This window comes from Trachymyrmex cornetzi, unplaced genomic scaffold (genome assembly GCF_001594075.2).
Source record: "Trachymyrmex cornetzi isolate Tcor2-1 unplaced genomic scaffold, Tcor1.1 scaffold299, whole genome shotgun sequence".
Classification (NCBI taxonomy): domain Eukaryota; kingdom Metazoa; phylum Arthropoda; class Insecta; order Hymenoptera; family Formicidae; genus Trachymyrmex; species Trachymyrmex cornetzi.
In genome coordinates this window covers 171,626-197,117 of record NW_017297680.1, presented here as the reverse complement: position 1 = coordinate 197,117, position 25,492 = coordinate 171,626, and the positions used below count along the sequence as shown (strand labels likewise).

Genomic DNA, 25,492 nt, shown 5'->3' with positions numbered 1-25,492 from the left:
GCATAATAACATTCCCAGAAGTACTAAGGAATATTATTCGTCATGTTGAACATCTGTCGCGTTCTTCTCTCACATTATTTCTTCGAAGATCAGAAGTCGAATTACATAAATATAATTCAATTCTGTTCGCTTAGAATACCTAATGTATAATTACCATACGTTGTTCTGCTGTTTAACGATTTTTTATGTACATGTAGTCTGTAGTGGACGTTTTTTTCTTTTCTATGGAAATACGTTGCCAAGAGATAAGTTTACGAGAAAAAGGAACTGACAATTACGCATCGAGTTTGTTTATCAATAGTTCGACTTAGATGTCTTTATTATTTTACGAGTAACTTACGTTGTTAGACTATCAACAGGAAATTACATGTCCATAAAAAAATTAGCTCTATCATTTGCTGTTATACTATACAATACATGATGATTAATCCTATTGATCCGTAGAAATGCATTGAGTGGGGATATACTTGGAGAAATGGACGATATACCGATTCATTTACTTTTTATCCAGAGAATCGAACGAATGTGCAAATACTGATCTTTATTTTCTTACTTATTAAAAACTATTGGCAAATGATAGTCAGAAGCACTGTCAGCCCAGTGCTAAAAATTGGTTTCCAATTATTCGGTATTTGGCCGGGTATCTCGTATTCTACCGTTCACAGTATGAGTATTATATCAAGTATACTGATCATACAGTACTTTCAGTATTTGTACATTTTTAAACACTTCAAGATCAGCGAGATCTCGAATCTCATTGACAGTTTAAATTTAACTTTTACATACGGTTTGACGGTATTTAAATTGATTTATCTGTGGATACGTCGTCAGTAAGATATTCTAATACACTATGTTCAACTTTGTTCAACTTAGTTTTATTCCGTGTTCGAAAAATAAATTTTTTTTCTCACAATCAGTTTCATAACATATTGTTGATTTGGTTTTCCGTAAACAAAAGTGATTTAATATCATCATCTAAACTTTAGCTTGAGTGTTAAACACAACATTGATGGTTCCGCGAAAAAGTGCGATTTTTCTATCTAAAATATTTAATAGATTAAAAAAATTGCAGAGTTTTTCATCAAATCCTGGTTGCTATGGATAATGATTGGCGCGAGTGCATCAATATGGATAAACATTTGTATATAATGACAATTAAAGCCAATTTAGCACATTTTATTTCCAATAGTATATTGAGTGTTAGTACGATTATTGCGATACCTTTTTTCTTAGGCGAATACATAATTCATTCCGTATTTTTAACTGAAGATCAAAATGACACTTTACGGCCGCTTCCTATGAAGATTCAACTTCCCTTTGATACTCAACAATCGCCAATATTTGAGATTGTTTTTGTGACATTATTTTTACATAGTATAATAATATTTGTCTATATGGTTTCTATTGTAAATGGATTGATTCCTACATTGGTAACTATTATATTTTATATGTATATGTTTATTTTTCATTAATTTTTATGTGATAAGGAAATTTATGATGCAGAATTTTAAAACTTATTTATAACTACAGTGAACCGGTCGGAATAATATTTTACGTTGTAATTTCTAGAACTTTGTTATATAAGGTAAATGCACTAGTTACTAAACAATTAATGAACATAATCCAATTACTAAACAAAATTGCAAAAATTTTAAATATTCAGTTTTTAATTATATGGACAACTCTAAATAAATTTATTATTTATAAAAATTTGATAATGAATTGAACGATTTATAGTTACATATAAAATTTCATTAAAAGCTTAATATTTAAAATGTTTGCCATTTTGTTGCATGATGTTTACCATGTAAAAGTAAATTATTGAAAATATATCATTAATATAAACAGTAAAATAGGATTTCACTAATAATCAAGGAGTATTTTATTTATCTTCAGTATAAATACTCACACTTTTTTCCTCAATCTTATATCTCATTATAGTCAGCAAAAATAAAATTTCATTATAAAATCAGCAATTTATTCGTCACAAGGAATAGACACGCACATAAAAGTCATGCGTTGTTATTTATGACTGTTTATTCAACGGACCGTAAATGTATGTACCGTCTTCCGTTTGGATTTTGGAATTCATTATACATTCGCTATTTATTAAGTGCCACTTGTAAAAATTAAGTATTTTGAATATCTTGCGACGATTTAATTCAGTGCCCACATATAATACATATATTCAGCAAACATCAACCAACAGTAGTATAACCTTAATATTAATAATTTTTATTTCAATAATGTAACTGTTAACTATAACACATGTTTTGTACATATTAAATTGTTGAGTAAAAATTTATAATAGTAAGATTATTATTGCTAATTGGTGTTTATTGGGATATTTTTTTATGAAAATATATTATTAGGCTCGCGAAAAAACTATTGGAATAATTGAAAAATTATTTAAATCATATATTGCACACTATTTATATTGTACATTACTAATAACTTACATTCTTTATTTTATTATTTTGTAATCTAAAGTTACTGTTTCTAGTTATCTAATATTATTTACTGAAATAGTTAATATTACTAATTAACGCTTTCAGTGAAATTTTACTGGTTTACAGTAGATTTATAATTGCTATATTTATAATTGCTATAATTAGAGATTATTTACTGTTCTTTGGTAATAATATGTTGTACTGATTTACTTTTAGAGAAAACTAACTAATACATTTACCTTAAGAATTGTTACCTTCTTTATTTAAAAATATAATTAATGTGTCCGAAAAATCCTATAAATAATTTTCGAGAAAAATTTTTTCAAGTGTATAAATATATTATCTAAAAATATTTTTTGTATTCGAAACATGTTTACATTGTTCACTACAGCACCAAAATCTCTTTTATATGCAATAATTATGATTTTTGCAAAAATTTAAGTATATTTTAGGTACTACACATTAGTGGACAAATTGATATAATGTGTCATGAGTTTAAAAATATTTCTAAAAGTATTTCTCTTCATGAATCTACCGTATCTTTATTTAGAATGTTGATCAAGAAACATAATAGAATTATATCATTTTCCAAAAACATTGAAAAACTTATCTCATTTATTGCGCTGATGCAAGTTGTTTTGGATACGTTAATTACCTGCGGTCTAGGATTTTTCGCCATAATTGTAAGTTCTACAATACATGTGCATTAATTGACATCGTATATATTATTCCTTTTCATGTTCATTGAATTAGGGTATTCATAACGAAATGGGTGTTTTTGTGGTAACAAAAACCATTTTTGCTGTTGCTCTCATATTGGCTGAAGTTTTCGTCATTTGCTTTACTGGAGAACATCTTAATTACAAAGTAAGTATTTATGTAAGTATGTAAGAAGTTGTAGATCATAAATATAAATTTTTTAAATTTTATATAATTATAGTGCCATGATGAAATACGTAGCATTTTTTTTTACAATAATATTTTAATATATTTTAATATATTGTAATGTTATTAAAAACAAATATTATTTAAAATAAATATGTTTTTAATAAATATTATTTCTACTTTAGAAATATTTTATAACATCTTTTAAATATAATATCGATATCTCTGCTAGTCTCTGCTAGAACAAAAAATCGCTGTAATCTTAATATATATATTGTTTTATATTTTATTATGTCATTTCTTATATTCGAAAGGTAGAAGTAGATAAATAAAATATTTTTAATATTATGCTTGTTTATTCTTACTATATATCATAATTTTTAGGTTATTCTTTGTTTCTTTATTTTTTAATCTTTATAGAACTTTTTTGATATCAGCAATTATAAAGAAAACCTTTATCTGTTAAATAAGTAGTATAAATATACATGACATGCTAGCAACTAGAAGTTGCTTTTGTCTATATTTCCTTTTAGAGTAAATCAATTATCAATGCAGCATACGAATTGTCGTGGTATGATATACCGTCACATCAGAGTAAAATGTTAATATTAATAATAATGAGATCTCAGAAGCAACTGACCATATCGGCAGGAAAGATGATGGATTTGTCATTCGAAACTTATACAAACGTAATTAAAAAATTGTTGGATATTTAATTTTTAAGACATTATTTTAATTTGCTTATAATTAACCTACTATTTGTACTTTTATGCATAAATATAATTTGTAGATCAAACATTATCTCCTTATTTCTTCTCTTTTAGGTCATAAAAACATCAGTATCATATATATCTGTCATGAATGCTTTATATTGACTCAAATAAAATTACGGTAGACATTTGTTGAAATAGTAATAAAATTAGTGTAAGTCAATAAGTAAAAAATGTTACTTAATTTAGAATTAGATTATATTAGAATTAGATTATATTAAAAAATCAACAGAAAGATTAGAGAGCCAAGCTAAATATTTTTTTTACTCAAATGAATAATTTAATATGTAAACATATAACAAACGTTTCATACTTTTAATGAAAATTCTCAGTGTTACAATTAAAAGTTTAAATGCTATTAAATATATGTAACAGATGAAAATAAAAGAGTTATAAAAATTATAATATTTTAGAATTCTTTTATTCTTTGATTAACAATCAAATACGTGTTAGCTACATATGATGAATATCACTTAAATTTTTAATTGTGACACTGACAATGGGGATGACTTTTTATTAACAATTCGAAACGTTTGTTATTGTTTATATATTCTCTAGCCCTTGTTCTGTTGATTTTTTAATTTTACTTTTATTGACCGTTTTATATATTTATATTAATTTTAAATATTTAGAATTATAAATTCTTATTAATAGTTAATATCCGTTATTTACTAATTGCCAATAAATAAATTACTTAAATGAAAAATTATCTTTAATGTAAAAAAATAACATAAAAACGAATAATTTTTTTTTACTTAGTATTATTATATTACACTGTACATTTTTACTCACTAGACAACACAGACCAGTAATATTTAGTTTTTAATATTATATACTTATACACTTATAATAATCTAATTTGTTGTGAGTTGTCAAATCACAAAAAATGTGTTGAGTTACTTTCGCAGTACAAAGCGTAAAAATCAATCAGAATTACGGAAAAAAGACAACAATGTATTTGACTATTGATTTAAGACTTAAATTTTATTCCAGGAAAAAGGATATTTCTGCGGAGAGCGTTGGATGTTTTCGGACCCTTTATTGACAAGTTATGGATTCAGTATGTATAGACACATATTCTGTTGGATATAGGCATATTTGAAACTAAATGTTTATGACTTCAACTAAACAATTTTTTTTAATTTTAAAATGTCTTTCTTAGGTAAAGATGCATAATATCATTCTTATGATTAGAAGCATTTTAAAGGATATTTGTCCCTATACTCTGTTGTTATCCCCTCACTTTATTTCTTTGAAAGCTGCACGAATACAATTCAGTTCCATTTCATAGAATACATAACATGTAATTATTGTTATTCTACTATAAGTTTAATGACTTTTTTGCTGTGTATATATAGAACATAATAGACATTTATTTATTTTTCGAAAAAGTATTGTTAAGAGACAAGTACGTAAAAAAACGGAACTGACAAGTACCTACGCATCGAATTATAAATTTGGCGGGCAAGTCCACTATCTTTGTTATTTTATGGATATTAGAATATTAGCTTCAATAATTCTTAGACTATAAACAGAAAATTATAAGATGTCCATAAAAAAATGAGCTCTATCTCTATTTGCTGTTATATACCATATATGTATAATGACGATTGATTATACTTACGAAAGTGGGCATAAACTGCATAGAGTTGCATTTGGAAAAACAGTCAATGTTCTTTCAGTTCTTTCTTAAACAGGAGTGCTAAATAAATGTGCCGATACTGATCTTCATTTCCTCGTGTTCTCAATACTGATAGAATACGAATGATAGTAACAAGTATTTTGAGTTGCTGAAGACCAGCTTGGTGTGATATATAGCTGGATATATCGTATTGCATATTGGTTAATTTATATATTTAGTATGCTGATTGTAGAGTTTTTCTCCAATATCGATATTTGTATTCGAGCACTTCAAGATCAGCGAGCTTTCGAATTTCGTCGATAGTTTACCCGCGGCTTTAGATTACAGCTTACAACAATTTTCAAAGTAATCAGTCTTTGAATACGACGTCGGTAAGACATTGTTGCAAACTTCAGCTTCATCTAATTTCGTCTTATTTGAGATATAAAAAGTATTAAGTTAGTATTAGTTTTTTATTATATATTTACTCGGTTAGGTCTTCTATAAACGAAACGTGTCTTAAATCTATCTAATCTTGAACTTTAATTCGAGCAATACGGTCTCGTATAAACGATACTAACGATTTATAGAACCTTGCATAGGTGAAACCATTTCTATCTTGATATCTACCCAATTAGAATAACATATTGTAGAATTATCATTTATTAGCTTTTAATCGCTATAGGTAATGATTGGCGAAATTGCATCTATATTAATCAACATTTGTATATAATAACAATTAAAGCCAATTTATTGCATTTTCATTTTAATATTACGTTTAGCATTAATACAATTGGTACAGTGTTGCACTTGTTAAAGTTACGGTTACGCAATTCGTTTTGTATATCTGCCCGGAGATTACAATGATATTTTGCAGCAGCTTTCCATTAAGGTACAATTTCTCTTTGAAACTCAACATTCACCAATTTTTGAACTCTGCTGGTCATATAAGTCTATTTCTACAAGCGGTGGTAAATGCGTGGACGCTTACTATTCCGATGTTTTAATTTCTACTCTAGTAAGTCACCTTATAAATATTATTTTTATTTAAACAAATGTTGTTTAACGGCAGCATGTGACGTTAGTATGTGCGGATGCGAGTGCGGTCTGCATCAAATCATATTCTAGAATGTGTGCTTCCTTGAAAAAATTGGTAATTTATTAGTGCAACGCAGTAGAAGCAGCAGATATGAGCGAAGAAGAAATTCAAATGTGGAACAATACATAATAATTGAATTTCTTATCAAGCAAGAAACAAATCTTCGGAAATATGTACAAGGATAAAAGCACACGACAAGGGAACGTTTGGACATAAGCATTTATATATGAAATAAGACTTTCGAAGAATATCGACAATGTGTTCAGAATAAACCGCATCCTTGACACCCAAGACCAACAATGGCAGAGAATGCTAACTGAATTGATGTTTATGCTGATCAACGCATTACAGTGTGAGACATTGCCTTTATGGTATTTTAAAATGTATATTTCCGAGAATTTTACTCCTTTCTTAATAAGAAATTTAATAATTATGCATTGTCCCACATTAGATAATCTTTGCTTATGTCTGTAGCTTTTATCGAACTTTGCGTTAGTAAGTATACCAATTTTTTCAAGAGAGTACACATTACGAAACTTTACTCGGGCTCCTATTCTTGAAAAGAAATACGAAAAATTAGGGAAATACTATAGTGTACGTAACGTATACTCCCTAATTTTCCGTACACGTTTCTTTTCAAAAATAGAGGTCTTGATGCTGATCACATTCTCACATGCCTCGATCGTCACTTGGGCGTGTAATTAAAGTAAAAATTTAAATTTGGCCCCTTCCCTAATAATAATAATAATAATAATAATAAGTATATATTCTAAATGTACAATAAGTCAAATGTTATTTTAAATTTAATATTATGCAAATTAATTAGCTATTTATTTCAGATATGACTTCTTTTATTATATAAACTTATACTATAAATAGTTTTTTATTATATTATTATTTTTAATTGTATTCTAAAGATTTCATGATGCTACTCCATAGCTCTCTTCATTGCTTTTATATTTTATAATAAACGATATACATACATGTTTTTACACTTCAACTTTTTCAACTTTTGTTACTGATAAATTTATAATTGTAAGAAAATAAAGGAAACTTTTACACTTATGCAAAGACTTTTATACAATATTTGATATTCAGCAAGGAAAAACTGTAAAAAATGTTATTTATTATATTTTTTGTCTTTTGCATTATATTTAGAGTAAATCAATCGCCGACGCAGTATATGCATCACAGTGGTACGATTTACTGTCAAATAAAAAAAAATGATAAATTATGGAAAGATTATAATATTAAGATCTCAAAAAACGACTCATAATTACAACAGGAAGAAATACAAACTTATTTTTGGAAACTTTCACGAATATAAGTTTTTGGAATAATTTTTTTGCCAGCTAAATAAACCTTTTTGACATTCACGAAAAATACAAGTTTGTAAAATAATTAAAAAAATCCTTTTTAGATCTTAAAACTACCAGCATCATATATATCTGTTTTACACGCGATGTATTGATATTTATAACAAACAGTGATTTGTTGAAATCTCAGTATTATTTGTATAAAATTATTATTAGTATAAAATGTCAATATAAAAAATTATTAAACTATTTTTGATAAAATGTGATAGTACTAAATTATTATGTTGTTCTAAGATTTATAAATGCACAATAAAGAATTGTACTTAAATTGATTTAAATCTCAATCTTCATATCTGTCTTTTATTTAACTTTAATTTTGTATTTTAAAATATTTTCTTGGACTTAGAAAGAAGAGAAATAGAGAAAAAGAGCAATTTAGCTTTTCAAGAAACGTAACAATTATCGAGACTTTATTCTATCTAGATCTAAACATGTGTAGTTTATGTTGGTACATTTATTTGTTTGTGTTTGTATAACTAAACTTGTATAAGATGTCCAGTTGATTTTAATTCTTTGAGTTTCCTTTACACGTGTGTTCTGAGAAAATTCAATATTTACGTTATTAGAGGAAATTATTTTTCATTATGTTGTGAGAGTTTGATACATCAGAGGGATATAAGATGTTTTTTCTTTCTTATCTTCGTAAAAGTTTACGATCAATGCATGAATTCATTTCCGTTACTGAGAATACCTAAGCCGTAATTATAAACTTTCAAACTGTCTTATGTTCAACAATCATTACATCTAGAAAATGGTGCACATTCGTTTTTTTCACAATGTAGCATTATTAGTAGGAGGAAATGGTTCAATGCACGATTTTTTGTTATTTCATGGTAAAGATATATCATTAAATTGTACAAGGAATATAGAATGATCGTACAAGATAATATACGAATTATTCTTCCTCAAATTGTTGTTATACGATGTATAACTGCGATTGATGATTGGTCCGTATTCACATGAGTGGGGGTATACCGCGTGTGCGTGGGGATGCACTTGGAAAAGTTGTTACTGTCCTGTCAGTTCTTTCATAGTCACATCAGACAAATGTGCTAATCTTCATCCTCTGTTTTCTAAATTATCAACGAATGGTAGCCAAGAGTACCGTTAGTCCGGCGCTGAAATTCAGCCTTCGGCTGCTTGGTGTATGGCCGGAGGTGTCATATTCCATCTTTTATTGGCTGATTTTTATGTCAAGTATATTAATTATACAGTATTTTCAATATCTGTACATACTTGAGCATTTCAATATCAGCGAGTTCTCAAATCTTATCGATGGCTTATCTTTAACTTTAGATTACAGTTTGACGTTTGTTAAATTGGCCAGCCTATGGATACATCGTCGGTAAGACAACGTGTCGCGTATGTAATATTACATCTTATATCAAATCGCTGATATTATAGATCGCGAAAAACTAAATTTTTTAGTTTTGTGATAAAAATCCAAGTATTTACTAACGAAGAATGCATTAATATTACATTTGAATAATTAGTGCATTGATCTGGTATGAATAGAATAATATTCCATTCGTTACTTGACAAATTAATAATACATTACAGTGTTTTTCATAAAATCTTGGCTGCTATGGATAATGACTGGCGCGAGTGCATCAACATCGATGAGCATTTGAATATGATGACAATTAAAGCCACTGTATCTCATTTTTATTCTAATGCTATGTTGAGTTTTAACGGTGCAGCTGCAGTATTGTACGTTTTGGGTGATTATGCAATTCGTTTTGTATATACAGCCAAAGATTACAATGATACCTTGCGACAGCTTCCTATCAAGGTGCTTCTTCCTTTTGAAACTGAGCAGTCGCCGATTTTTGAGCTACTCGTCGTAATTATGTTTCTACATATAATACTAGTCTCATTATTAGTCGCCGTTTTAAATGGATTAATTCTTACTTTGGTAAGTCTTGTATTCTAAATTCACTTTTTCTATTTTATCAAAATTGGCAAAAGGATTTGTGTTAGATTCAAGAATATTGTTGCATAAAAATATCACTTAATATGTATTACATGCGACATTTTCGTTTATACAACATTGCAGCATTATTGTGTAAGAATACTTCCTTTAAAAACATAAAGACATAAATGTTGAAAAATATTTGGAAAAAATATGCTTAAATAATTAAATATATCACATAAGAATAAAGTTGAAAATTTACACCAAATACGCGCGCGTGTTTTGCCATTATAAATATTTTTTACAAATATTGTTTGAAACTTTGCAGCAATTTAAGTACATTTTAGGTGCTTCACGTAAGCGGGCAAATTGATATAATATGTCAAGAATTCAAAAATATTTCTGAGAATGCCTTTCCTTATCGATCTTCCGCATTTACATTAGGAGTGCTGATCAAAAGGCATAACAAAGTCTACGCATTTTCCGAAAATATTGAGGAACTTTTTTCCTTCATTGCATTGATGCAAGTTGTTTGCAAAACTTTAGTCATTTGTTGCTTAGGATTCGTTATTATAATTGTGAGTATTGCAATAAATACGTTATGATATCAATATTGTTATTGATATCGATATAAGTTATATATTCTCTTTTATTGTACATTAAAACAGTCGGTTCATAATGAAATCGATTTCTACTTGTTTGTGAAAGCTGCTGTTGCTTATATTGCCGTAATGATAGAAATCTTTATTATTTGCTTTGCCGGAGAATATCTTAGTCTTAAGGTCAGTAAATATACTATTGTGAGGAGTTAGTATATTAAAGATATTTAAAAAATGTACACTAACTTTATTTCATATGATAAATGATGTACACCTTTATTACAATTTTTATTACTAATGTCAGAATTAGAATATAGTAGACTAGAAAAATAACTCTTTTTTTGAGATAAAAGAATTCTTTGGATTGAAAGAAAAGTACTACCCTGTTATTTTTGACATAGTTTATATCATTTTTAGAGTAAATCAGTCGCTGATGCAGCATATAAATCGTTGTGGTACGATATGCCAATTAATCAGACTAAAATTATATCATTCGTGATAATGAAATCCCAAAGGCGATTGTCAATCACTGCAGGGAAAATGATGGATATGTCATTCGAAGCTTTAACGAATGTAATATCTCGCAACTTTTTTGATGAATAATTTTTAAATAAAAACTTTATCTCGCTTACAATTGATGTTAGCATTCGTTATGATATGTATTTTCTTTATATATATATACATAAATTAAAATTAAATATTTTATACATTTATTTGTTTAGATCATGCGGGCATCGGCATCATATGTATCTGTCTTGTATGCAATGTATTGACATCAATGCAAGTGATTTGTTAAAACCATTTAAATTAGTGTAATGAGACGATTTAGAAAATGTTAACTATTTAAAGAAATTATTAACTTGTTGTTAATAAAGTAGTTGTTATATATATAATATTTTGAAGTAACGTTTGTAATTACAGAGTTATGCTGTTTAAAATAATGTTAATATAAATGCGAATAATTGCATTCTTTATTTTATTCATTTGTTGAATACTTAAATCTATTTTTATATATAGCTTACATCAAATTTACTGAATTTCCATCGAATAACTTAGTATATTTTCTTGCACGTAGTTGTAATGACATTTTTATAATATAATACGTTTCGTTGGTTTAAGTTTCTCTGCTTCCAAAATCCATTGTAGTTTATAGCAAGGTATATTATTTTGGTACAATTATAGAATACTCAGACGGATAATATAAGCTATTTCGAATTACTGTTAGATTATACAGCTCGTAACTGAGATCGATTGATTGGCACTCTGGCGGAACAATCGTTTAAGGATCTGTAGGTAATTTCAGTGTATTATGCGGATTAACTCATATGAGTGTGCAATACCGATCTTCGTGTTCTCATGTGTTGTTAACGTAATTTTAAGTTGTCTATTCTCGCACATCTCCTAACAATGAATTTCGAGTTGAAGAAAGATAATTATAAATGCCGTGTGTGTCCATCTTTCAAAATAGACTGTATATTTAACAGTAAGTCAGTATTAAAAATATTCCAGATACGACTGGATTTATAATTGCATAGGTATGAGTGTTGAAATATCTGGCCATTTTAAGTCATAAATAGCAGCAAATTGTACAAAATTTTAACGATAAAAGAAAACGATTGAACAAGTGCAATAATGCTGATCGGCATTTATGCGTGATTATTACCAAAACTAATATTTCATATGTTTGTTCCCATCCTATGTTAAGCATTATTGTGTCATCCGCAATACTGTATTGGCTACACCGTTCCCAAATTTAATGGAAAAACGCAATAACATATTATGAAATAACCTCTTGTTAATCTAGAAGTTCTTTTAGAAATTGAACCTTAAAGTCTTATATGCTAAAAATAGAACAAAGCATTAGTAACAAAAAATTATAGTATGATTAATTCGGAATAGTTTTACTTTTACCAAATTTGTTATTAAAAATACTAGTTTATTTATTAAATTTATTAATATTATTATGTACCTATAATATTATTTTAAATCGTTATAAGTTAAGTAATATCAATTAAAGTTACAATTTTAATACAATTAGAAAGAGCTTCAATTTTCTTTCATATTATACAATAGAAATATTAAAGTTTTATTATGTGTGGGAAAAGCAATCCACAGTTTTAAGGGGCCCCTAAAGCCCTCTGTATTATCGACTAAATTATATAATTTTTGTATATATAACAAATACTTTTTTCTCTTTCACAGATTCAAAAATCCTTTTCCAGGATTAACATATACGCATTAATATGTGTTTATGAGGTGGAGTTTATGTCGAGAACGACCAAAAATTTCGAAATTGATATATTTTTTACCATTTCTTAGCGTAACATGGCGTCTCAAACTATCAAGTCGTGACAACATTTGCTTGATACGAAAGTTTTACAACCTGTACTTACGAAATAATAGTCCACAAACACGTAGTTTGCATGAACCAATAACGTCGAGTTCTTAGAATATTGGTGTGGTAGTATATAAAGACATGTCGATGCGCTGGAATAACAGCGATCTCTGGTGACTTGGAGTTCGGGCTTCACTTTAAGATTCTCTTAACTTCTTATCTGTTCATCGTTTCTTCCTTTCTTTGCTATCTGTACTTTTCCTTTAAAGTTTCCTCAGGCTTTTTTCAATTGCTTCTTTTCAACGATATTACAGGTAATACGACGAATAGAAGTATACAAGCACATGTTCAAAGAAAGATCTACATTTTTAAAGGAAATTGTTCGCTACCCTTCGCGCTAGCGAAGGGAAGCCTGTTGATCGTTTGTTACCCCTGAAGTTATAATGTTTAAAGGGCCAATGCTTGAGTTGTCATACGTGTAATTACGATTGATCGACTGATACGACGATGGATGTTGTAGCTTTTGCCGACCCCTCTGCGATCGGTTGGTTTTCTTATTGTCATCACGCGATGTACAATGGATCAATCGTCGTACAAGTTTCATGCAAAACACGTATCGTTTACTCATATCGGTGGCAGGCAATAATTTAGGAAAGTATGTATTGTAGAAGTTATCACAATTTCATAAGATTAATTATAATACGCATGACAAACATGTTTTTATCGAAATGGGATTTCAATTTATTGGCACGTGACTCGTTGCTTTTTGCAATGCAATTTTCAACGATTCTTTTATTTTCATGATGTTAGTTATTATGATAAAACGTCTTTATGTACTTATATCTTCAAGATAAATAATTTTTTAATTCTCATAAACACTTTGAGCATAATTTTAATCGCATAACTTTTTGAAGTTGATCAGTCTGAATCGCCAATAAGCTTATAATAAGACTAATAAAAAGAATGATTTAGAAAGACACGTTGTCTTTCTTCGATCTAACAAAATATCGTGCGATGTAACAATATTATTTGTTTCAAAATTATTTCATTATCTTTAAATTATGCCTCCCATAAAATTAATTATGTCAAATAAATTAAGAGAAATAGAACATTATGATCATAATTTCTTTTCCGTTTGATTCTTTATATTTTAAATCGTTCTCTCTCTCTCTCTCTCTCTCTCTCTCTCTGACGACAAAGATTTTATTCATTATAAAATATTCATCTTTTCTACAACGTTTATATTTTAATGTTCTTTTGTACTTCAAATTTGATGTTTATTCAACCTAGCAATAAGAATTCTTTCTCAAACTGTTCGTAAATATATAAAAGATGTTACAAAACATTCGCACAATTTATTTTCCAGACTTTTTATTTAGACACTTTCGTTTTATACTGCTGTGTGCTTACGTTGCGTATGTTGTGTCTTTCTCACTACATCAAATATTTTTTTGATATCGCGTAGAACTTTTCAATCGAGATTTTAGCAATAATGAACAAGGATTGGAGAAAGTACATTACCTACCAAGTCTCAAATGCATGCTTCTAATGCTCGTATATATGCTTATAATTTATGCCAATCTGTTACATATCTGCTTTAATAAACATTTTAAAGCTCATCAACACTTTAGCTGCTGCTTTCTACGCTATCGAAAGTCTGATTCGCTTCGCGAAGGATGAAAATGATCCTCACGAGAGCAAATTCGATCTTCTCCTCAAAATGAAATTACTTTTCAAGGTTAATGAACCTCCATCTTTGAGATTATGGCAAGATCCAGGAGTTTCATCACCTTCTCTTCTTTGGTTTTAATGATCAATTCTCTGGTTATTATATGGGAGAGTTTCAATCAGTTTTTTTACGTTGCAATTAAAGATTGTTTTCTAAATTTCTGTGTTAAAAATGGATTACTTTAATCCAGTATTTATAGATTCTTCATCTAAACAGTCAAATTAATATAATATAAATTTTGATTCAAATCTTTCCAAAGAAAGCTATCAGAGCTTTCCGCTTTTACCAGAGATTCTCATGCTTAAAATATCTCATGCTTGTCCTATCAAAATTGATGCTGATGCAGTTCATGTTTAATCATTTGGTTATTGATATCTCATAATTCATGATTATTATGATAAAATTTATTTTACAATAATTACAAATTTTGAGTAATTATTTTAATTAAATAAATAAAAGTTACAATTTTTTTGAGTTTGTCATTATTATTATGTAGAGATACAATCGTTATGTAATAATCGTTATAATATATATTACTCGTTATATGTATTATCGATGTTTTCTAGTTTGACAATATTTCGTGTTTATGATTTTGGCAATTTTATTAGTTTATTGTAAAGCGAAATGGGTATTATTTATTAACTTGTCAGTACTATACTGAAGAAAACTCAAAAATCAAGAGTCAAAACGTCTATAACTTCTCGGGAAAAAATGTTTCATATATAATTATATATAATTATACAAAATTATTTAAAATTATATATAATTATATGTAAAATTGACATATTTTATATACAATTATATATAATTATATATAAAATATGTCCATATATATAACATTTTTTCTCGGGTTTATTTTATTAATGTACATACTTTTTACACACAACTATCTAGTGTCGGCTTATGTGAGTTTTTCTTTTAATTTATAAATAATCACTACATAATGATTGTATTTCCGCATAATAATAATAACAAACTTAATAAAAATTATTAACTTTTATTTATTTTTAAATTAAAATAGTTAGCCAAAATATTAAGTAATTTATAGTTTTATGAAATATTAATGCTTTGCTATTGTATAATCGATTTGTATTATTTATTTATACTCTCATAGGTTACTAATAACAATTAAAAAGCAATGATATTACAAATAATGAAAATTATTTTATTTTACATCAAAATGTTTGTTTTATGTTTCCGTTGGGAAGTATCTTAATGCAAAGGTTATAAGTGTATGTGTTATTACAAACTATTATATATATTTTATCGAATCGATTTTATTTCTAATTGATAAATTGCTGCGTTAACAGTTTTGTAAGCTTTTAATTTTATAAATTAAATTGCTGTTACATAAACGTATCTATATAAAACACAATTTTTTTCGGAAAAAACAGTATTTGCTCTTGCTCCACATTTGTAGAACTCATTTGGTTCTCTTTTACAATAATAAATTGATTGCAGATGCTGTATACAAGTCCGTCTGGTATAACATAACGCCCAGTCAAAGTCGGATTTTTCTGTTTGTGATTGTGAGGTAGCAAAAGAGATTGATGAAAAGTGATAGATCTTCCTCTGGAGAGATTCACTGGCATAAGATCTATTCTCATACATACGAAATGTTGCTCATGGATATTAAACGCGTCTCGGGTGAATATCAAAGCTGACTGTGCAAACAATTTATAATGCAAACGATTCAGCAGCCTTCGTAACTATGCACACATTCGATATGATACTTACAATGAAAAGTGTCTCTTCGTATACAAGTTATAAAAGCTTCTGCGTTGTGTATATCGCTGTATGCGATGCATGGAGAAATTATGAATTTGTATACGGATATTAGTGATTATATATTTGCTCGTCGATTTGATGAAACTAATAAGAAGGCACAGAAAATCGCGACATCGCGGATCGCATGCGTAAAGATTACTTCTTAAAATATGTGTAATAATTATAGTTATCACACAGTAAAAAAAATATCATAAAATATAAGTATATATATATATACAAAAAATAACTCAATAATATACACAAAAAATAATATATTATTTTTTGTATAATACGTAAAACTTATTTTCTGCAATAATTAGTTAGGTACTATCAAGTAACGTTAACGTGCTTCCAATATTAGCGAAGAGGAAATTACGAATACGGGTTAAACGTAAACGATATTATTGCAATATATTAAAAAGTAAGATGTTTGTCCATTTATTTATAATATTTTTAGTTTATACATATATAATCCTTTTTTTTGATAAACTTTTGCAAGTATTATAGCATGTTACATATGTTGACATTCATATTTTGATATGTACAGTAGATTACTCGGTAGATTATCTCCTCTGATCTTTTCTAAGCAGTATGTGAACATGATCATATGATAAATCCGTATTATTTTTGTTTATAAAACAACAATGAACGACTTAGAGACTTCTCTCAAGTCTCCTTTTAACAATACTCGACCCTTTTCTTTGCTTTTGTATTTCTCAAGTCTTTCAACGCGTCTGGCATTGTTCACATGTGCTCAACGGATCTCTCATTTTTTTTTGTTAAATGAATAACTTACGTCCCCCTCCTTGTAACTTTCAATACGTAGCTTCGAATTATGCTTTTTCTTCTTTGTAATAACCCATAATTATCGTAAAAATGTAACGTACGTTTCTTTTTTGTCGTATCAGGAACGGTAAGAGCGCGCGTAATTGCAATTGATTGATAACGATCGACGAAGGGGCAACATATTGTTACCTGGCATAGCAACTGGAGTTATAGCTCGTTGAAACTCAATGCTTAATTTCCGAGTAGTGATGTTCGCACGATAATCGTTTTGCCTTTGACGAGAAAACGTCGACGTGGTCCGATCCCATGCGAGATAATGCGCGCAACTTCCATCAGCACTTCCGTCGAGATAGGACTCCGCTTTGTCGGAATCTGGCCGGGTTTGCAGTACGGAACCATCACTTGGTTCGCGTACATGATGAGCTTAGTGTTTGCGCTGTACTTTCAGTATGTGTACATCTTCGATCACTTCGACGTCAACAATATCTCGAATCTTGTCGATGCGCTTAGCATTACGTTGGCTTATAGTCTCGGTTTTCTAAAGTTGATCTCTCTCTGGTTGAACCGCAGGTAGGAACAAGTTCCTTGATGTAAACAACAAGAATGATTATTCGATGCAAAATACGCAAGCGATTTTCTACAGGCTTTTTTATGATATCGTGTTAGCGATGGAAGAAGATTGGAGTAACGTCAACATTTACGACAAATCGGTATCGTGTATTATGGCGAGTAATGCCAATTTGTCACGTCGTTGTTCGAACGTGTTGATCAGCATTAACGCTGCAGCCGCAATTTGCTACTCCATGACCAATTTTCTACGTCTCTCGACCGACTTTAAGGAGGATCTGAACATTAGTTCGAGAGTGCTGCCTGTAAAGATGAAATTTCCCTTCAAAGTTGACGTGTCTCCCCTCTTTGAACTTTTAGCGGTCGGTCAGATTCTTCATGTAGTGTCAATCGCCACTTTAGTTGGTATGATAAATTGCTTGATCATTACGCTGGTGAGTTTAATTTAATCGATTAACACGTGAATGATTAGTAGCTTTTTAAGATTTATAATTGGAAATTAAACCTATGAGAAAAAAAAATCTTTGCAAATTTTTAAGAGGCTTATTTACTATCATCATTATTAAATTAACAGTCAATGTAATTTGAGATATTAATATTATAGTTTATAATTGCGTTTCAAGTCGGACAATCCGAATCGACGCGCAGTGTATAAAACTGAAAAATTTATTTGCAAAAAATTTGCATAGGATTATTCATCTTCAAGATCCACAAAAATAAAATTATTTCCTTAATTAATTATTTCTTTTAATTAATTTCTTTATTTTTAAGATTTATTAACCTCGCTTTCTTCTCTATCTCTTCTTTTTCGTTTTGTTTATGCTCCTGCGAGCATTAATTAAAACGTATAATTAAGATTGATTTTTGTCTTCCCTGATTTTGCATTTAAAATTTAAATACTTTGAAAAAGATTATTGATTTGCGGGAGTTCGTTTTGTGGAATCTATTAATAGTCACATTTAGGTACTTCACGTGAGCGGACAGATCGATATTCTTCGCCGGGAGTTACTGGCAATTCGCGGCAACGGAATTTCTCAGCGTGATTCAATCGTCACAAGTGTCAGGCTTGTGATTATCCGGCACCAAAAGATAATAACCCTTTCAGATAATATCGAGGAGCTTTATTCCGACATTGCGCTGATGCAGTTTTTATCGAATACCGTGGTCATCTGCTGCATCGGTTTTACCATCATAGCCGTAAGTTGCATCGTTAATTAATAAAATTTATGGCATTATTTTGTAATTTTACATTAAATATCTTTCGAGCTCTTTGCAATCTTTTTCTAGTCTCTTGTTAGGGATGGAGCCACAGTGGTGATTTTGAAATCCGCTATTTTTTACGTCGCCGTAACGTTAGAAGCTTTTATCTTTTGTTTCACGGGAGAATACCTCAGCGCCAAGGTTTGCACAGTATTTTATCTTATATGTATGTGTAATATTCTATTTTATTCTTTTGGGCCACTGGTAATCAATTTTCAAACTTTTTCCCTTCTTCTGTAGAACAATTTATCAAGCTTGATCAATTTAATATGTATTTACGTATATGTGTTTCTTGAATGTTCAAAAAATATAGGTCAGACTTGAAATTAAATTCAGGGTACATTATGGAATTATTTGAAATAGATTCTCTGATCGGAATTATTTAATTATTCCATAAATTTTTGTTGTGTTTTCTAGAGAAAATAACTCCGATCAGAATTCATTTCGAATAATTCTGTAACGTGCCCTGATAAATTGATAGACTATTTTAAAAAATTTGTATACCATTCTCTTTTTTAGAGCAAGTCGATTGGCGATGCAGTCTACGAGGTGCTATGGTATAACATGACACCTGCCGAGTGTCGGATTTTTTTATTTGTGATATTAAGGTCGCAGAAGAGATTGACGATAACAGCTGGAAATGTTATGGATCTTTCTTTAGAAGGATTTACGAGTGTGAGAATTTTAAATTGCGAATATATAACGAGATAAAACGTCAAATTTGATGTTTCTTAAGATAAGATAGAAAATAATATCTGATTTATTACGCGAACGAAATTTATCATTTCTCTTCAACTACAGGTAATGAAAGCATCAGCTTCGTATATGTCAGTATTGTATGCGATGTATTAAAAGAGGCTAGTGGATAACAATTACTTGTGCCAAGTGTATCCATCGTGATTACCGGCGTATTGGACAATAGCAAGTGTAGCATTACATATAGTTGAAACGAAATCTGTTTTATTAAATATACGGAAAAGTGAATATAATATATAAAAAATTTAGAATAAATCAATTAATAAAAATAACATAACTACAAAACAATATAAGTAAAAATAACGCAACTAATAATAAGAAATAACTGACTAAATAAAAATAAATTTTTTGAACAATATAATCGTAATAAATTGCTTCCAAAATTTTTAGGACTTTAAAAATATGTAAAAAGCATTTTTAATATTATTAATTTTCTCTCTATATTTTAATAAATTATTCACATTCTTACTTCATATCGACAATGGAGTTCAAGCTTCATTAAGTTTTAGACGTTTATATTTATTACACTTCAGAAAATTGTGTATATTTTAAATTTCGATAAAACGTAAATTGCATGCAAAGACTCCAGTTTTGTTTTTTCATTCATGTTGTTCACTTACTGTGATCTGTGTACTTACTTGCTCATAGTAACAATAGGTGTACCGCTGCGAATAATTATTTTTTCCCTCGGCATGTGTGTTCAATCCCAACGTAGCAATTTAACTTTCCTCGTACCCCTCGCACACGGTTCCTGAATTTATAAGGTTCGAGTAATCCCAGAGACAATGTACTATGTCCGCTTTCCCTGCTCGCTTTTTTTCTTTCATCTATCTATACCCGTCGACATTAAGGTTCTCTTCTCACGTATAAATTTTCATATATATATAGCGTTACGTTTAGATAACTAAAAATTATCTAGATGAAGATAAGATAAATTGCACATAAATTACATATCTAAGATAAGATAAAAGTGATTTTATTTTAAAATTATCTAAATAAAAGATAAAATTATAAATTAGTTTATATAATACTTTTTAGATAATACTAGTAAATACTTTTTAGATAATATAGCCTTTAAGCAAAACAATTTAGAACATAGAAACAATATGTTCACATTTCGTAATTTTTCTTATTTATAATATAAATTATTAATCTTTAAAAACTAGTCTTTTAAATATTTCATTTGACTAACAATATCTGTTTTCATATAAAAGTACATCGATGTATCTCATTCAATAATAATGTTATTGTACTTTTTAAAGATAAATGTGTCTGTGCACTATTCAATATCCTTCTCTTATATCATCGCAAACTTTTAGCCTCGCTTTCAATTTACCCTTACGAATTTATCTTCCACAGTTGCTGCTTTCTATTTCTTCTCAATATATTTAATAATATTAAGTATTCTACACATTTGATACTCACGCGTATGTTCAGCACACATACACTTTTCTTGCATTTTTAACGCAAATAATGAACGACTGCATATACGAAGGTATACTGAACGTTTCCGTGGCTGTGTTTGCCACATTTTTTTTGTAATTATGAAAGCATCGATCGTTTTAGAGCTTTTATGACTTCTAACAATGAAAAATGAAACATAAAAAATAAGCAAAAAATAATTACTATCTTTTACACAGTCGAGCTGTGTGCTGAATTTTTAGAATTTTGCAGTTTCACTGAGATTTCTCAATCGAACACATCCCAGAAGTGACTTAAGATTTCGATCATGCCGCAATCGGAAATTTCTTCTTCCAATCTATGACGATCTGAAATTCAAAGTTTTTTAAATCTCGTTATTGTTTTAGCGAAAAGTATTTGAATTGAACCAATCTCTATACGAGTTAAATAATCCGAAGTTAGTAAATCGAGGCTTTCTACATTATAGTTTTATTTACAATATACGCTTCATCTTTGTCAATTTGTGAGTGACTTAATCATTATGGACATGTGAGCTATTAATACTTTTATATCTACATTGTTGAGGAAGACTCCAAAAAGAGTGAAAACGTTCAAATAAAGAAGACATTATTCCAACTACTGAGTATTAAATTATTTCACAAGAATTTGCGCCGTTAATCTGCGCTGACTCTCATTAGCTTACTTTTATTTATTTGCATGTTGTTAAAAATTTGAGAATTTGTTTTGTAATTATTATTGTTTTCTTAAATAAAGCTAATTGTGTAATAAAATAATATTTTATAACTAAAAATTAGATATATATACTTATTAACAATACTTTTATTATATTTCCTATACATGCAGTTTTTATGGGACTATTAGTATAGATCGAAATTTGTTTGTTTAAAATTTTTGTATCTACTAATGATTAAAGATATAGCGTGGAAATTATTTTACAAAAATAGTGTTACAGTATTATGAAGTACTTATCTTTATTACAAGAAAATATTCCGCCGAGCTGCCTTTTTCCTTGTAATCTGCAATATCTTCTCGGAACTACCCACAGTAACTGTGCAATTGGCATTTTCATCATCGAATTCCCAAGGTACGTTTTTTTTGTTTCTTTTTTTAACAAATCTTCTTGGTATATTTCTTCAATAGCGAGTATAACTTCTTCATATACAATAATTATTATTTTTCTAAAGATTTAAGTGTATTTAAAGTGCTACACGTTACAGACAAATTCATAATGTGTGTGTACATGTGTTTAGAAATATTTCTAATGTTATCCTCCTTCATGAATCCAGTGTCTTTATTTGAAACACTGATGGAAAGACATAACAGAATTATTTTATTTTGTGAGAATATCGAAAAATTCTTCTTTGTCATTCTATTGAAAAAATTGTTTAGAATATATTAATTATTTACTGTCTAAGATTTATCATTACAATTACTATACGCATGCATGATAACTGATACCATATGTATTCATTTTTCTCTCAATAAATTATTGAATTATTTTATTTATAACAAAATTGAGTTTAGTGTAGAAACTATTTATTGTTATTTCGTAATGATTAAATTAGAATTTATTTTAACTCGAAGACAAAAGTTTAATGTATTAATTGTATGTTTACAAATTTTTAATCACACACAGTTATGTTGTTATAATGAAAACCTATAAAATTTTCTATATTAAAATATTTTAATATTTTAATGCATAAAATATTATATAAAATAATTAATTTATTGAATAAGATTTGTCTTTACAGTAAAAATATTTTTATTCGGTACATTGTAACGTGATTTCAACACATTTATTATAATAAAAGATCTTTAAAATTACATAATGTTTATCAATTAATCATTTAACTTTAAAATTAAAAGTTAAATAAAAATTACATAAATTACATAAATATAATTTATAGCTTTAACTTAATTTTTTAACTTTTATTTTTCAGATTTTGAAGGTGTCGGCATTATATATCATCTATCTTGATATATTAACATCAACATACGATATCTATTTACTACAGTTCTAAAATAATATTGATGCTCGGCAATAATTAAAAACATATTTACTCGAAAGCTACAAAACCTCCTAAATTAAATCTGATAAAGTATGTGTGAAGTAAGATGAAAACATTCTGAATAACTGATGCGCTACGAATTAAAGAAGCATTGAAGAATCATGTATCAAGTATAAAATAATTATCATCGAATAAGTAAATTTAATGTGTTAAGACGCATGCAACAAATATTCCAGAAAGATGATTTTTGGATTAAATACTGGTAAATATTAAAAAATGTAGCTTTTTAACTAAATATTTACTCATTGTGTATAAATACATGGTAAAACGGATCATGCGTTTAATATGTATAATACATTAACATCTATATGTATATTAGCTGTACATTTGAGAAATCTTTAAATTAGGCAAATTTTAATTTTAATGTTTAAGAGTCGATCAAGAATATGTGGCCATTTTCAATCGAATTTAAATCAAGAAATTTTACCGGTCAATATATTAATTCAAAATCGGCATGAAATCATTCTCAAATTAAACTTGAGGAATGCACAGAACTTTTGTCTTGAACAATCGGATATTGTTCCAAGAGATATATTTGTCTTGTATAACTCAATCTTCAATATTTCTTTTCATATATTTTTTTTCATTTCCACATATTCTTCAATATTTATATGTAATGGTTCTTACAATATTTGTTAATCTGATGGATGTGCTTTCTCAAAATCTTAATAAAATTCTTCCATTGTATCTAGAGAAAATCTCATATTTTGGATTTAGAATATGTTCTCTATTTAAACGCTTCATTTTAACGCTGTTGAGAATATATTCTCCATTTAACGCTCAAAACACTCATGGAATCATTCCATCCTTGTTGTTTATCAAATGTTAAACAAGGGGACAAACGATACCTGCGAGCGTTGCGAGTGTTATGTGGAACGCATTCTATATCGTTTATTTTCTGCTGAAGAAAATACTTTTTCGTCTCTACCCATGATATTATAACGTTTAACTTCTTAAATATACTTCTTGTAAAGTATAATGTTGCATAGCAAATTCGATTTTTTTTTTGTTTCGATAAGCCTTTGTGAATGCAATTATCTTTACGAATATATATGAACGAATTTTAGCAGTTTTTAATCGACGTCTTACTGTGTTTTCAAAAATTGGAAAATTACCATTACGCAGATCTGTTGCAGCAGCACTGAAAGAATTTGCAGCTATCAATCAAATGATTTTCTTCATCTTGTCGCACTGTAGTTTTTCTTATAGTTCTCCTGTGTTATTCTTCTTGTGATTCTTTAAAACTTCAAAGCCTTTTACTGGCTTATTCTTTTATACTTATCATAGAAAAGAAGAAGAAATCAATATGTCAATCGATATGATCGGCTTCAGTAAGGATAAGCCTTAAGATATAATTCGATGATACGATTACTTTTTTATTTCTATTTTTCTTTCTATCTTTCCATAGCAAGTATAGAATTACGTATAGCTAAAAAGGAGTCTGTTCTACAATAAATATACAGAAAAGAAAATATAATTTATAAAAAATGTAGAAATAAATAAATAAAGAATAACACAGCCAACTAATAAAAATAAACAAATAACTAAATAAAAATTAATCTTTTTGATAAAGAAATAGTAATAAATCTCTTCAGAGATCTCTTTTCGATTCTTAAAATGTGTAAAAAACATTTTCAACACTATTTATTTTCTCTTTATATTTTAAATTATTTACATTCTTACTTCACATCGCGATGAGAGAATCCAAGTTTTGCTAATTTTATACGTTCATATTTCTTACATTTAAAAATATCATAAATGATTTAAATTTTGATATTTTAAATTTGTATACAAAGGTTCTAATTTCATCTCTGTTCATTCACTGTCGTCTGTATACTACAGCTCGTAGGAGCAGTAAGTATACCTCGTGCGAATAATTATTTTTTCCCCTCGGTATGGACATCCAATCCGGACGTAGCAATTTATGTAATTTTCCTTACCATGCCGCTCGTGGTCGTTTTCTACATTTTAGCGATTTAAAGCTTCTTGATCTAACCGACCATTATTCTGCACGATCTCCCTAGAGTCTTGCGCCCGATCGCACACGGTTCCTGAATTTTTAAGGTTCAGGGTAATTCCGGAGACAATG

At 28.4% G+C, this 25,492-nt stretch overlaps 3 protein-coding genes across 3 annotated transcripts; all 3 read left to right on the top strand.

The window, feature by feature from the left end:
* The first annotated feature begins 3,001 nt into the window (after positions 1-3,001).
* On the top strand, positions 3,002-4,210 carry LOC108762360 (odorant receptor 13a-like). Its single transcript, XM_018509320.1, has 4 exons — positions 3,002-3,133; positions 3,204-3,317; positions 3,869-4,024; positions 4,160-4,210. The coding sequence occupies exons 1-4, from the start codon at positions 3,002-3,004 to the stop codon at positions 4,208-4,210; spliced, it is 453 nt and encodes a 150-aa protein (XP_018364822.1).
* Positions 4,211-10,565: 6,355 nt separating this feature from the next.
* LOC108762362 (odorant receptor 30a-like) lies at positions 10,566-11,485 on the top strand. The gene is made up of 4 exons (XM_018509322.1): positions 10,566-10,691; positions 10,782-10,895; positions 11,130-11,285; positions 11,435-11,485. Exons 1-4 carry the CDS (start codon positions 10,635-10,637, stop codon positions 11,483-11,485), a joined length of 378 nt encoding a protein of 125 aa, XP_018364824.1. The 5' UTR covers positions 10,566-10,634.
* A 6,160-nt stretch (positions 11,486-17,645) lies between these two features.
* LOC108762347 (odorant receptor 13a-like) lies at positions 17,646-20,008 on the top strand. The gene is made up of 6 exons (XM_018509305.1): positions 17,646-17,872; positions 17,973-18,330; positions 18,860-19,093; positions 19,184-19,297; positions 19,676-19,831; positions 19,958-20,008. Exons 1-6 carry the CDS (start codon positions 17,646-17,648, stop codon positions 20,006-20,008), a joined length of 1,140 nt encoding a protein of 379 aa, XP_018364807.1.
* The last annotated feature ends 5,484 nt before the right edge of the window (positions 20,009-25,492 follow it).

Excerpts from the sequence above, each read along its gene's own strand:
- LOC108762360 (XM_018509320.1), top strand. The coding sequence starts at position 3,002 with ATGTTGATCAAGAAACATAATAGAATTATATCATTTTCCAAAAACATT. Across the intron at positions 3,318-3,868 it reads GAGAACATCTTAATTACAAA|AGTAAATCAATTATCAATGC; the intron begins GTAAGTATTTAT and ends ATTTCCTTTTAG. Across the intron at positions 4,025-4,159 it reads CATTCGAAACTTATACAAAC|GTCATAAAAACATCAGTATC; the intron begins GTAATTAAAAAA and ends CTTCTCTTTTAG.
- LOC108762362 (XM_018509322.1), top strand. The coding sequence starts at position 10,635 with ATGCAAGTTGTTTGCAAAACTTTAGTCATTTGTTGCTTAGGATTCGTT. Across the intron at positions 10,692-10,781 it reads TAGGATTCGTTATTATAATT|TCGGTTCATAATGAAATCGA; the intron begins GTGAGTATTGCA and ends ACATTAAAACAG. Across the intron at positions 11,286-11,434 it reads CATTCGAAGCTTTAACGAAT|ATCATGCGGGCATCGGCATC; the intron begins GTAATATCTCGC and ends TTATTTGTTTAG.
- LOC108762347 (XM_018509305.1), top strand. The coding sequence starts at position 17,646 with ATGCGCGCAACTTCCATCAGCACTTCCGTCGAGATAGGACTCCGCTTT. Across the intron at positions 19,298-19,675 it reads GAGAATACCTCAGCGCCAAG|AGCAAGTCGATTGGCGATGC; the intron begins GTTTGCACAGTA and ends TCTCTTTTTTAG. Across the intron at positions 19,832-19,957 it reads CTTTAGAAGGATTTACGAGT|GTAATGAAAGCATCAGCTTC; the intron begins GTGAGAATTTTA and ends CTTCAACTACAG.